The following is a 14,736-nucleotide window of genomic DNA, read 5'->3' as shown; positions in this document are numbered from 1 at the left end:
GTGAATCGGCCCGAAATCTTGGATCCCCCGACCTGATAGTTTCGTATACTTCTATGACAATAGCATAATAACTCAAATTTCAACATTTTTGAACAACAGAAATTTTTGAATTTAAGGGAGAGACACATTAAAAAAAATCGATAGGAAGTTACCGCCTAAACTGCGAGCTTGCCGAAGTTGAAACTGGTACCAATCTACTCAGTGCTTCATAATATGTATAGTTTTATGACTCAGTGTTTTTCAGAACCTGTAAAAAAAAATTAAAAACTGTAGACTCGTCATCGCCTTCCAAGGCTGCATCTTGGAAGAGCTGTCTATTTGGGAAAAAATTTATAGGAACTAGCCCCGCTTATTCTCATTAAGGAATCATCTCCCTTAGTCCTTCGCATTTGTTTACAGATATCCTGTATACCGGGTGTCCCAGAGCTTTTAGGCCAGCAAATATCTCAGTTACCTGCGGAAAAAAAAAATTGAAAAAAATACTTGTCGTAGGAGACCATACGCTCTTTCATGCAGCATAGCAAAATCCACCCCCTGACAAACAACCCCCGAGAAACCACCCCTAACTTTTTGCCCAAATAAAAGGGATGGCCTCAGACAGCCACCTTCATTTGTCAGTCAGTGTCAATTATTGAGTATTACTTTCTAACTCCAATTATCCAAATTTTGAATGAGACGACGAAAAATATTAAATGAAACTGAATTTTTCAATCTTGTCAAATCGAATATTCCTTGTTCCTTTTCACCGAAAAAAAGAAAAACAAAAGAATGCTTGCTTCAGAAGAACGTGATGTAAAGATCGAACAAACCACCATCTGAGAGCAATTATCGTTATCGATAGGGACTCGAGATAGGAATGTCTAGGGTTTGTAAAAATTACCAGATTTTGAAATAGAATCGCGTGGTCGTAAAAACAAAAACGGCTAGGGTTCAATTATGATGCTTCCTACAGTTACTGCATGGGTGTACTTAAAAATGTAAATTGCATTTTTATTGTGTAGATTAGATAACATAAAAATCTGTAGAGAAGATGTCGGAGGGCAGGGACATCATCATCCAAATGGGAGATTATAGATTCTCATTTACAGGGTGTTTTTAAAGTTTGAGTGGAGTGGAAATTAAAACAACTCTATCTCCTGAACGGAATCGCCTATTCATCCGAAATTTGGAATGGAGATAGTTTCCATGAGGTTCCAGAAAACTGCAATCAATATCATTCTATTTGCAGGACAGTAAATTTGGACAGTCGTTGTCGTTAAAATTTCGCGAAATCACCCAATGAATTTCATGATTTCTCGATATCTGCGTAAACTGTAAATTTTATTTATTCAATTTCTTGATAGTGACAATAAGTTTTTTCTCGTGTTGATATTTAACATTCTATTCTTCTCATACCGAAGTGAATTTTGAATCTTTACGAATTTAATCAATTAAATATACATTATTGAATGTTTATTCCAATTTTCATTTGATCCAATACAAAAAAAAATCAAAGGTGCGGTGCGTTCTATAAAATAACATCAAATAAAATCATCTCTGCAACCAAAGATGTAGGAACAATTAATTCTTTAATGCAATTCATTAAGATATAAAATTCACTTCATCATAGGATGAAAACGATCACTTTATATTTTATTTTTACCAATTAAATTACTTAAAAATAAATAATTGTTGAAGAACCATCCTCGAGTTACTCTTCAGAAAACTGATCTAAGTAGTCGATCAAATGAAAACTAAAATTAACATTCAATAGTGATTCAATTGATTAAATCCATAAAAATTCAAAATTCACTTCGTTATGAGATCAATAGGATGTTGAATATCGACACGATAGAAAAAATTATTGTCGCTATCAAGACGAAAAATCAGTTTCTGGAACCTCATAGAAGCTATCTTCATATCAAATTTCGGATGAATATCTCCGTTCAGGAGATAGAGTGGTTTCAATTTCCATTTAAATTTGAAAAACACCCTGTAAATCAGAATCTAGAACTCTTAGATACTACATGTGGGGGTTCTTCGTAATCCTCGAGGTGTTCTCTATCTCACATTAAAATGTTTTTCATCTTATCTGGGACACCGTATATATGTAAAAAAAAAGTATATTTTTTGTCTTTGGAGCGGGCGGAGCGGCACATAAGGCACGCCTTAGGATCGGCCTGTACTTCTGAATATTCTTTTCCAAAAAGTATTCTCCTTTCTCTGAACAGCTCATTTTTTTATATGCAATGTAACATTTCTGATTATTCGTTATTCTAATAGGAAGTATTATCTATATAAATAATTTTCATAGAAAGAATCAATACTATTATGGTTTTATTTCAGGTAGGTAATGAATTATTTCGCCAAATTCAGAATTATAGAGATATATTGAATTGATGTGACTGATACTGGATGAAGATCCATAATTGAACTCAAAATAGATAATACGATTTTACAAAATTAGTTTTGAACCACGACACAATAACATCTTCAGGTGGGTGAAGGTAAGCTCAGTTTACCCAGTAGTGGAATTAATAGTATTCCAAATCTTGCTTATGACCATGAAGGTCTTTCGACTAGGTTCGGCCTTCCAAGTGAAGATTCTTCTGTTCTTCAGTTGCTTGAGGAACCCTCATGTTGAGGAATCATCTCCCATAGATATATCAGTGGTTATTCATTAAAAAATAGGAAAAAGAAATTCAAAAATTTCTCACACTTCATTGAAAATTCGTCAATATTTCCTATCAGTGGTTATCAAACCGGCCGAAACAAGGCAACATTTGGCCCGATAAAATCATGCAGAAACCAGAGACGGAATAACTTGAAATATCTCCAATTGTACAAATTCGTGATTCGTGTTGGCGTAGATTCAGGGTTTTTAGCCCGATATGTATTTTAACAAGTGTTTGAAACAATGAATAATTTTTCTCCTGTTGTGTTATCTTGCAGGTAGTTGTACATTCTTAACAAAAAACTATCTGGTATCATCCATTTAAGCCGTTTCCCTACATAGAGCATTACGCTCTTGTGAGTGATACACTTTTTGTAGTGCTATCGATGTTGATATAAAAGAATATCGAAAGTTCGAGCTGAAAGAAAGTTCTTCATAGTATATATAGATATATTTTACCTCTAGGTGTACCTAGAAAAGCTCCTTCCTGTTATTCTATGTTCTAAGAACATTACTGATTTATTCGTTATTCTAATGAGTGGTATTATCTATATAGATCATTTTCATAGAAAGAATCACTATTATGTACAAGATTCAAATCGATTTGTTTTCAAGTAAGTAATTAAATCGCCAAATTCAGAATTATGGTGTTAGCTTGAGATGAAAGAAGTTCAACGGATGCATAGATACACACGATGAAATGTATACAGTCATAATCCCATTCGAGAGAGCTAAGATTGGTTTTCTTTCTCGTGATTCTTTCCCCTACAAAAGAATGCGATAAAAATTGTTGAGATATGCCGCCTGGATTGCAATTATGGAGGAGATAGCGCGCTGCGCCTCTCCTTACTTAATTCCTCCGTATACTGATATTCCGCCTGTCTACATCTGCTTGTACGGTACAACGTTGCCATTTTCGGAGGTGCTAACCAGCAAAGAGTCCCGCAGAGCAATTCTTCTATATACAGCTCGGCACACTAGCGCCAGTGATATACACTCGAACTAAAAGATTGTTCAGTACATAAACGGGGTGCGTTGTGACCTCAAAACGATTTTTTGATATGTTGATCCCTGAAGCCTCCTGAATCTAACAAGCTAAAAAACAAGGCAAAACGTTGTCACCTCCGATTTCGGAGGTGACATCGATATATATGAGGTGAGAGCGTTAAACGAGTTACTATTTTGGAGGTGGTATTAACACTTTATAACTATATATATATATATATATATATATATATATATATATATATATATATATATATATATATATATATATATATATATATATATATATATATATATATATATATATATATATATATATATATATATATATATATATATATATATATATATATATATATATATATATATATATATATATATATATATATAGATTGGGGGTTATTTGGGATTGCAGTCAAAAACGAATGGATCACTCTTTATTCTTTATACTCGAGCTTTCGGAATGTGTTCATTCCTTCCTCAGGAGCAGCTACAATTAAAAAACACAATAGATTAAATCGTACAATTAAAATAATTTTTTCTTACAATGTGAGGTTTTCTCGTTATGGTTATTCGATTCGATTCTTTTACTATGGTAATCAGGAGTCCTGTGCCAAATCATAAACTTTACTAATGATAACTTTTGTAAAATGATGGTCCAGATAAACATACATAAATGATGGTACAGATAAACAGAAAAAATCCTTTCATGCATTAGTTAACTTTGATTCTTGGTTATGTCGAAAAATTGCTGACATGCCATGTTGACGTTCATTACTTGTAGTCATAGAATCACAAATTACATTCTTCTTTTTTTTTTTTTATTATTTTTATATTATATTTCTTACAATTTATACTTCCAACATTATTAGAGTTAAAACAATATTCATCTAAAGGGAATCGTGATCACAAGTTTTCAAGTCATTTAGTTATTCATTAGTTTTTGGGTCATTTATTAGTTATCACGTTATTTACTATTCATTCAGTTATTTTTTTTTTTTTTTTCTGTTTTTTCTAGGTCTTTTATTCTTTCTTGTTCCACTCTTACACTTCAACAACTCACTAGCCTTTGTAAACTATCAACTGCTACACTGTCACTGTGAACACCCGGTGCGCTTCTTCTTCTTTTCTTCTTATCCCATTCAATTAATAGCGAATAGATGTTGCTTAAATTTTGTATGTCTTTTCTTGCGTTCATACAATGATCTTCTTGTGAAATACGAACCATTTCTAGGAATAACCTCCTGTTAAAATCTTTTTCTCTGTCTAATATTGCGACCTCTTCAAAATTGGGATGGTGATCCTCCTCTATAGTATGTATGGCCAAGGCACAAGTCTTTTTTTTGTTGTTAATATCACTGCGATGACTAGATAGACGTTGTTTTAAGGTGGTCGAAGTTTGACCAACATATACTTCCTCACAATCATTGCAGGAAATTTTGTATACCACTCCATTTTGTTGTAGAGTAGGTGTGGGGTCTTTTAGTTTGGTAAAGATGGATTTAAGTGGTTTCACATTCCTTGTTGCGATTCTAAACTTGTCCTGAGGTATCAGTTTCCTGAGTAGAGGTGTTAATTCCTCAATGTGTGGTAGGGTGATATATTTCTTATTAGGTTCTTCCTCATTTCTTGTCTGTACTGGGTTTTCTAGAGAGTTGGGTGTGCTGTAAATTATCTTGCTTAGGAGTTTATAAGGGTAATCATTCTCTCTCAATATTTCCACTAGTTTTTTCAAGTTTTTGTCTCTAAATCTGGGGTGACATATTTTCGTTATTCTTGTTTTCAAATTCTTTATTATGTTGATTTTCATGCTCATTGGATGATATGATTTGTGGTGTATGTATCTGTCGGACGATATCATCTTTCTGTACCAATCTGTCATCAGTGTGCTTCCTTCATTTGTTTCTTCTCTTATTACTTTCATATCTAAGAACGGTATGGATCTGTCGCTTTCCTCCTCTACGGTGAACTGTAGTGTTTTACTGGTGTCAAATGAATTTAATACTTGTAAGGACTGTTGAACCAGTTCTTTTGGAATGGCTGTTATGATGTCATCCCTATATTTTTTGCAGAAAAATTTTTGGAGTGGTATACAAAATTTCCTGCAATGATTGTGAGGAAGTATATGTTGGTCAAACTTCGACCACCTTAAAACAACGTCTATCTAGTCATCGCAGTGATATTAACAACAAAAAAAAGACTTGTGCCTTGGCCATACATACTATAGAGGAGGATCACCATCCCAATTTTGAAGAGGTCGCAATATTAGACAGAGAAAAAGATTTTAACAGGAGGTTATTCCTAGAAATGGTTCGTATTTCACAAGAAGATCATTGTATGAACGCAAGAAAAGACATACAAAATTTAAGCAACATCTATTCGCTATTAATTGAATGGGATAAGAAGAAAAGAAGAAGAAGCGCACCGGGTGTTCACAGTGACAGTGTAGCAGTTGATAGTTTACAAAGGCTAGTGAGTTGTTGAAGTGTAAGAGTGGAACAAGAAAGAATAAAAGACCTAGAAAAAACAGAAAAAAAAAAAAAAAAAAAAAAATAACTGAATGAATAGTAAATAACGTGATAACTAATAAATGACCCAAAAACTAATGAATAACTAAATGACTTGAAAACTTGTGATCACGATTCCCTTTAGATGAATATTGTTTTAACTCTAATAATGTTGGAAGTATAAATTGTAAGAAATATAATATAAAAATAATAAAAAAAAAAAAAAAAAGAAGAATGTAATTTGTGATTCTATGACTACAAGTAATGAACGTCAACATGGCATGTCAGCAATTTTTCGACATAACCAAGAATCAAAGTTAACTAATGCATGAAAGGATTTTTTCTGTTTATCTGTACCATCATTTATGTATGTTTATCTGGACCATCATTTTACAAAAGTTATCATTAGTAAAGTTTATGATTTGGCACAGGACTCCTTATTACCATAGTAAAAGAATCGAATCGAATAACCATAACGAGAAAACCTCACATTGTAAGAAAAAATTATTTTAATTGTACGATTTAATCTATTGTGTTTTTTAATTGTAGCTGCTCCTGAGGAAGGAATGAACACATTCCGAAAGCTCGAGTATAAAGAATAAAGAGTGATCCATTCGTTTTTGACTGCAATCCCAAATAACCCCCAATCTGAATATAAGCAAACAGTCGATACCTTTTACCTATATATATATATATATATATATATATATATATATATAACCCATCAACTATTTATTGATGATCTCAAGTTATATGCGTCCAATGAAGAACAACTTGAAAAAATGTTAGAGATCGTGGCAACATTTAGTGAGACCATAAAAATGGAGATGGGGCTGGACAAGTGCGCAAGGCTAACAGTCAAGAGGGGAAAAATAATTGAGAATAACTCCAATATCTTGAATCCAAATGCCATTCAGAACCTCGGCCGGGATGAAACCTATAAGTATCTAGGTATACAGCAAGCTCTAGAAATTAAAAACGCTGAAATGAAGGAAGCCTTTAGTAAGAAACTTTTTTATCGGGTGAACCAAGTGCTCAAGTCCAAATTAAATTCAAAATCTTTGTTTCTAGCCTTGAACACATGGGCATTGCCCATAATGACGTACACCTTCGGGATACTTACATGGTCGGCTACAGAACTGCAGGCATTGGACACGAAGATCCGCACCATTTTGACGAAATACGGAGTACATCACCCTCACTCATCCGTGGCAAGACTCTATCTCCAAAGACATCTAGGGGGAAGAGGAATGCTTAACCTAGAAACAACACATGACAAATCCGTATTAAAACTAAGGGAATACTTCATGAAGCAGAACTCACCTTTTGTCAGGACCCTTCGTTCAGTCGATGTAGGATGCTCCCCATTGCGGCTATCGGATTCCGACTTCACACAACCGATTCGCACTCAGCAAAACCTGCAGGAGGAATGGAAAGCTAAGGTATTGCATGGTAGATACCCTAATAATTTAGAAAACAACAATGTGAATAAAAAAGAATCCTTAACTTACCTTAAGGCGGGCTACCTGTTTCCTGAAACCGAAGGCCGGCTGCTTGCAATACAGGATCAGGTGGTTCCTACCAGGTCTTACCTCAAAAACATAGCGGGACAACAACTTACCTCTGATCTATGTAGAAAATGCAAGCAGGGACCTGAACACATCCAACATGTTACGTCTGGTTGCTCAATCCTTGCACCGAGAGAATACACGGATAGACACAACCAAATGGCAAAAGTTTACCATCAGGCCATGGCACTGAAATTAAAATTAATTAAAACAAAGAGAAAAAATCATCTATACTTACCTGAGAATGTCCTCGAGAACGAAGAATTTAAACTGTATTGGGACACCACGATGGTGACAGACAGACCAGTTGCAAATAACCGACCGGATATCGTCTTACTAAATAAAAGAGAAAAAAGCTGTGTGATCATCGATATAACGGTTCCTTCAGACGACAATATTTCAAGGGCCTACACTGAAAAACTGACAAAATACTTCGATCTGTCGTTCGAACTAAAGGAGATGTATAGGCTCAAGAAAATATCTATTATCCCACTGGTGATGTCGGTCAACGGACTCGTAGAGGAACATCTTGTTGATAATACAAAGCTGTTGGAACTTGACAGCTATGTTGTCTCGAGTGCCCAGAAGGAGGTCATACTGGGCACTACACGTATCGTAAGACGCTTCCTTCATAGCTCTTGATTCCACTTTGGCTCCCAGAGCCCGGTGGTATTTCGTAATTCCCTGAAAGGTGATTGACAAAAAAAAAATATATATATATATATATATATATATATATATATATATATATATATATATATATATATATATATATATATATATATATATATATATATATATATATATATATATATATATATATATATATAGTTATAAAGTGTTAATATCACCTCCAAAATAGTGACTCGTTTAACGCTCTCACCTCATATATATCGCTGTCACCTCCGAAATCGGAGGTGACAACGTTTTGCCTTGTTTTTTAGCTTGTTAGATTCAGGAGGCTTCAGGGACCAACATATCAAAAAATCGTTTTGAGTTCACAACGCACCCCGTTTATGTACTGAACAATCTTTTAGTTCGAGTGTATATCACTGGCGCTAGTGTGCTGAGCTGTATATCGAAGAATTGCTGTGGGGGACTCTTTGCTCGTTAGCACCTCCGAAAATGGCAACGTTGTATTTTCAAAGCAGATGTAGACAGGCGGAATATAAGTATACGGATGAATTAACTGTAGAGAGGCGCAGCGCGCTATCTCCTCCATAATTCCAATCCAGGCGGCATATCTCAACGATTTTTTATCGCATTTATCTGTAGGGGAAAGAAACACGTGAAAGAAAACCAATCTTGGCTCTCTCGAATGGAATTATGACTGTTTATATTTCATCGTGTGTATCTATGCAACCGTTGAAGTTCTTTCATCTCAAGCTAAATATTCAGATGTAAATGGTGATGAATATTCAAGGACAATGAGCCATTCCGAAAATTTTCATTTCAGAATCAAGAGAAAAAATGCTACAAATTTTAAAATATCACAGAAATGAACAACGTCGGCTAAACCGAATGTTGGACATTGTTGTGTTATTTCAAATGGAACGCTCTATATATTTTTCTTAAATCGGATTGCTCAATGATTTTGAGGAATCCTTTGCTCAGAAACATCTGTTTTATTATCGATTATGTTTAATTAGATTTTAACATGGACGCCACGAGGCAGAAGGAAAAGAGGTCGACCAAGGAAGAGCTGGAGAGAGGGGATCGAAAAGGAAATGGAGGAAAGAGAGCTCCCCGAAAACCTATGGTTGAATAGAGAGGAATGGCGGTTAGGAGTCGGAAAGCGTCGGAGAACGCTCTAAAACCGATATATATATATATATATATATATATATATATATATATATATATATATATATATATATATATATATATATATATATATATATATGTATGTATATATATATATATATATATATATATATATATATATATATATATATATTTCAGGTGCAATTTTTATAGCACGAGAAATTTTACCTATTGTATATATATATATATATAAATAAATTAGTTTTATCGGGTATGTGGTCTAATTCCAAGTAAAACAGCCAATAAGTTCTGTATTTATCTTTACTTCTCAATATTTCGTTGACAGTTGTCAACTTCTTCAGGAGAAACTGCAAAATAATGAAACGTGAAAAACAAGACAAAAACACAAAACGGCATTACTTACAAGATGTACCAAAACATTAATCAATAATATCGACTGCAATTAACATTAATAATGACAAATTTCTCAGAAATCAGCTTAAAAAACATGAAAAATCCCCAGTCATTATACATTACATAGCTAACGGTGGAACGATACTACGCTGTAGGCACAATACGCCATCTCATGAGAAGACAACAAAATGAAGACACAGAACCATCTATGTTTTAATTTTTAAATTACTATAAAATATTCAAGAGGTCACTATAAATCGCACTCATACGGTCCGTGTCCGATTTAAAGTTCACTGCATTTTGCTGCTTGCCAATCTGTAACATTTCGAGGAATAACCTATTTCTGTAATTCGAATCTGTCTCCATCACTCTGATATCATCAAACCCGAAAGCAAAACTGTGCCCAGTTTCTTGGCAGTGTCTAACTAAAGCACACGAGTTCTTTCCAATACGGCAATCACTTCTATGTTGAGTGATTCTTTGTTTCAACCATTGTTGCGTTTGGCCCACGTAACAACCATCACAATGTTGACATGAGATCTTATATACTGCATTAGTGCATAATTCTATTGGTGTCCTTTCCTTGGTCCTCGAGAACAGGTCACCTACCTTCGTTAAATTATATTTGGCGAGTTTGATGTTTTCAAATTTGTTCAAAACTCCTATAAGGTTGGGTGTCAAATCTTTAACGAATGGAATCCTCATGAATTTAAAACTGTTTGTTTGTTCAGTTGTTGTTGTCAACCTTGATTCCCTATTGTGTATCAATCTGTTGAGGGTATTTTTAGGGTAACCGTTATTCTGAAAAATCTCAAACAACCTACGAAGGTTCTTTTTCAGCAATGATTCATCTGAGATATAGCATACTCTATTTTTTAATTCTTTAATCATGTTTATTTTTTGATTATAAGGGTGCTGGGAGTGAAAATTTATGAATCTGCCCGATGCAGTGGGCTTCTGGTACCAATCCAGAAGAATCCTATTATTTTCACTCCTAATTACTCGAGTATCTAAGAAGGGTAGGCTGTTATCCCTTTCAACTTCCATAGTGAATTTCAAATTTGCGTTAAATCCGTTGAATGTATCCAAAATGAATGCTGTTTTATCCGCTGGGATTGCACAAAACAGATCGTCAACAAACTTGTAAAAGAAGGGTATGTGGAACCAAATTGTTGGTAAAACCATGTCTAATAGATAGTCTAAGATGATGGTTGCCAAAATGGCGCTCAACGGTGACCCCATTGGTGTGCCGAATATTTGCTCATATTTGCGTATATATATATATATATATATATATATACGCAGGGGGGCCTTCGGCCTTCGGGGGGTGACGACCCCGCGTACCTGAGTCGCTGAACCCCCTAGGTTAGCAACCTGGGGGTGATGTTAATTGGATGCTCCTGTTACCAGAAGTCAAACACAGGGCGGCAGGGGGCTGCGGACTGGCCCCCTTCGGAGCCGTCCAGAGGAACAGTCTGTAGGAGGTACCTGCGGGGCGAGCGGCGCAGACCTTCGAGAAGGCACCGTAAGGCCGAGACCTGAAACAACGGGAATTAGTTTGGACGAGGATTTGCCACGTCCCACTTCGAACCCAACACAGGACGGGCGAACGCGATGGTCGGAAGAAGAGAACATTATACTCATGCGCGTTCACTATATTGCTAAGGATATGGAGATGAGAACAACTAAGAGATACCGCCAACTTCTTACCGAAATATGGAACGATGTGTACCCTAGCAGACAGTCTTATGCAAACCTTTTGTCGAACAGAGTGAGGTGGATACTTGAAAATCAAAAATTCACAACTGAAGAACTGTATTGTATAGAAAGAAGCTATAATCCAACAGGGGCAACAGAGTGGGTTGACGACCCAGAGCTGATAATAGACGAGAGAACCACACGTCGTGTGAGCCTCTGGCGACCTCAAAACCCAACCGATCTGGAAACCAACACAGCATTTAAAAAAAATCTTATGCTGTATGGGGGAATAGCACCGGAAAAAAGGCCGAATATACCAAGAATGAAAGGATCCAAGGAGATGCTTATGAAAGTAGAATCGGTAGACCGAGTATTAGCCGGCCATATAGGCTGCAATCAACCATCTCTGCATGAGTTGGTGGACTTCGTTTACGTTGGAGCAGTGACAGTCTGTGAAAGCCTGGGTCGTAAGATAACCTATGGGAAGGCAATGAGAACACCCCAAAGACCACCCTGGACAAGACGCCTGGAGGAAAAGATTAAGAAACTGAGGAAAAAGATAGGAATATTTTACAGCTACCTAAATACCACAGACCCATCCAAAAGGCTAAGAAAATCGATCAAAAAAGCTGCAGCCGAATACCGCATCAAGACCAAGGACAAAAACTTCGTGGAACAAATAACGGTATTGATGGACAAACTCAAACAGAAGATAAAAGCTTTGGGAAATAGACTCAGACGATACAATGAAAGAGTGTCGCGATACCAGAACAACCAGCTGTTCTACAAAAATCAGAGGCAATTCTACCGCAACCTTGAAGCTGGACCGAATGCACACTCAGAACCACCAAAACCCGATGAGATGCACGGCTACTGGAATAACATCTGGGCTGACGATGAGCCTTACAGTGAGGGGTTTGTAACAGAAAGTATCAGATCCAACACGCCGGAGTATAGTATGCAGCCAATCCGAGTCTCTGAACAAGATCTTAGCTATGTACTGAAAAAAATGAGTAATTGGTCGGCCCCAGGAGTGGACAAAATCCACAATTATTGGTGGAAGCATTTCTCTAGCTTGAAACCTGCTCTGAGATCTGCTCTGCAAGAGGCATTGGATGACCCAACCAAGATCCCTGAGTTTTTCACCCTGGGTGCTACTAATATGCTACCAAAAGAGAACTATGCCCAGGACCCCAAAAAATATAGACCAATTACCTGCTTACCTACTATATATAAGATATTAACAGGCACCATAACCCGTCATCTGTGGAAACACGTTAATGCAAACAACATACTTGCAAAAGAGCAAAATGGATGTCGTAGGAATGCAATGGGCTGTAAAGAGCTCCTGGTAATTGATAGCGTTATCACCAAGCAAGCCAGTAGAAAGTTACGCAATTTATCCATGGCATGGATAGACTATAAAAAGGCCTTCGACTCCGTGCCTCATTCCTGGCTGCTTGAGGTCTTGAAACTATATGGTGTACCCGAACAGGTAGTGAATTTGCTTGAACATCTCATGCAAACCTGGCGCACAAATCTAATTGTAAAAACAACGAGTGGGGAGTACAAAACGGCTGAAATTAAAATCAAAAGAGGCATCTTTCAGGGGGATACTCTGAGTCCCTTGTGGTTTTGTCTGGCATTGAACCCGCTCAGTCAAATGCTCAACAACAACAAATATGGGTACATACTGGACAAAGTGCGGAATGTCAGAATCAGCCACAGTTTATATATGGACGATTTGAAACTGTACGCCCGCAACGCGGAAGAGCTCAAGAAGCTGCTCACCATCGTCAAATCCTTCAGTCGAGCAATACGTATGGAAATGGGAGTGGAAAAATGCGCGGTGATTCATGTCAAACGTGGAAAGATCATAGAAGGTGACAGTAATATACTTACCGGCGAGGAGGAGCTGCCCCATCTAGGTCCGCAAGAATCGTATAAATATCTTGGCATACAGCAAGCGCTCGAAATAAGGTCCAAGGACGTGAAGAGCTCCCTGAAAGAAAAATTATTGAAAAGACTGCGGCTTGTATTGAAGGCGAAACTTAACTCTGGGGCGCTGTTCAGTGCAATAAACTCGTGGGTACTACCTAGCGTGGTGTACTCGTTTGGTGTAATAGGATGGTCCCGAACTGAAATCGATGAACTCAGCACAAAAATAAGAACAACGTTAACAAAATTTGGCGTCCACCACCCGCACGCCTCCGTTAACAGATTATACATCCCACGAAAAGAAGGTGGCAGAGGTATGCAACACCTAGCTATAGCCTATGACCGAGTAGTGAGCAGCCTCAGAGAATATTTCTTGAATAACAACAACTCACCTTTCAAAAAGACAATATGCGAAGCGGATGAAAACATTACACCATTGCATTTGTCATCTGCAACCACGCCACTGCTGGGTGTTACTGTGGAGAAACTCCGAGAGGAATGGTACTCTAAGCCATTGCATGGCAGGTACCCAAAAAACCTGAAAAGTAAATCAGTGAATGAAAAGGAATCGACAACTTACCTTACATCTGGGTACCTGTTTCCCGAGACTGAAGGCCGAATTCTAGCAGTGCAGGACCAGGTTGTTGGCACTAGAGCTTTCCTAAAGCGCATCGCGGGGCAGAACTTACCGACCGATCAATGCAGGAGATGCAACCAGGCTACTGAACATATCCAACATATTACCTCCTCTTGCCCCATATTGGCTCCAAGAGAATACCTGGAACGTCACAACGCAGTTTGTAAGATATACCACCAGGCAATCGGAAGATCCATTGGATTAATAAAGGATATAGTTCAAAATCATACTTACCTGCCAAGTGAGGTTCTGGAGAACGATAGATACAAGCTGTACTGGGACACATCAATAATAACCGATAGGCCGGTACAGCACAACAGACCCGATATCGTCCTGTTGGATCGTGAAAAGAGTGAGGTCAAGATCATCGATGTAACAATCCCCGCGGATGATAATATGGAGAGAGCGTACACCGATAAACTTACCAAGTATCATGACCTTGCATTTGAGATGAAGGAGATATATAGGCTAAAAACAACATCTGTCATCCCCCTAATTCTGTCTGTGAATGGGTTGGTCGAATCACATCTACCGGAAAACACCCTAAGGCTA

The 14,736-nt window shown here is 37.0% G+C and overlaps 3 protein-coding genes and 2 long non-coding RNA genes across 5 annotated transcripts; 2 read left to right on the top strand and 3 right to left on the bottom strand.

The window, feature by feature from the left end:
* Positions 1-4,082: 4,082 nt before the first annotated feature.
* On the bottom strand, positions 4,083-4,916 carry LOC123319003. The gene is made up of 2 exons (XR_006538437.1): positions 4,205-4,916; positions 4,083-4,148 (listed from the first exon to the last, which is right to left on the bottom strand). It is a non-coding gene; the product is annotated as an uncharacterized LOC123319003 (long non-coding RNA).
* Positions 4,917-6,604: 1,688 nt separating this feature from the next.
* Positions 6,605-6,780, top strand: LOC123319420. Its single transcript, XR_006538477.1, has 2 exons — positions 6,605-6,658; positions 6,715-6,780. It is a non-coding gene; the product is annotated as an uncharacterized LOC123319420 (long non-coding RNA).
* Positions 6,781-6,947: 167 nt separating this feature from the next.
* On the top strand, positions 6,948-8,375 carry LOC123319275. The gene has a single exon (XM_044906147.1). The coding sequence runs from the start codon at positions 6,948-6,950 to the stop codon at positions 8,373-8,375; it is 1,428 nt and encodes a 475-aa protein (XP_044762082.1).
* Positions 8,376-10,139: 1,764 nt separating this feature from the next.
* LOC123319273 lies at positions 10,140-11,153 on the bottom strand. Its single transcript, XM_044906144.1, has one exon. The coding sequence runs from the start codon at positions 11,151-11,153 to the stop codon at positions 10,140-10,142; it is 1,014 nt and encodes a 337-aa protein (XP_044762079.1).
* Positions 11,154-11,221: 68 nt separating this feature from the next.
* LOC123318979 lies at positions 11,222-14,535 on the bottom strand. The gene is made up of 5 exons (XM_044905763.1): positions 14,419-14,535; positions 14,143-14,325; positions 13,940-14,085; positions 13,512-13,611; positions 11,222-11,449 (listed from the first exon to the last, which is right to left on the bottom strand). Exons 2-5 carry the CDS (start codon positions 14,217-14,219, stop codon positions 11,278-11,280), a joined length of 495 nt encoding a protein of 164 aa, XP_044761698.1. The 5' UTR covers positions 14,220-14,325; positions 14,419-14,535; the 3' UTR covers positions 11,222-11,277.
* Positions 14,536-14,736: the final 201 nt, after the last annotated feature.

This window comes from Coccinella septempunctata, chromosome 8, assembly GCF_907165205.1.
Source record: "Coccinella septempunctata chromosome 8, icCocSept1.1, whole genome shotgun sequence".
Taxonomy (NCBI): domain Eukaryota; kingdom Metazoa; phylum Arthropoda; class Insecta; order Coleoptera; family Coccinellidae; genus Coccinella; species Coccinella septempunctata.
The sequence above is the reverse complement of the archived record's forward strand: the minus strand, read 5'-3'. Positions and strand labels throughout refer to the sequence as shown.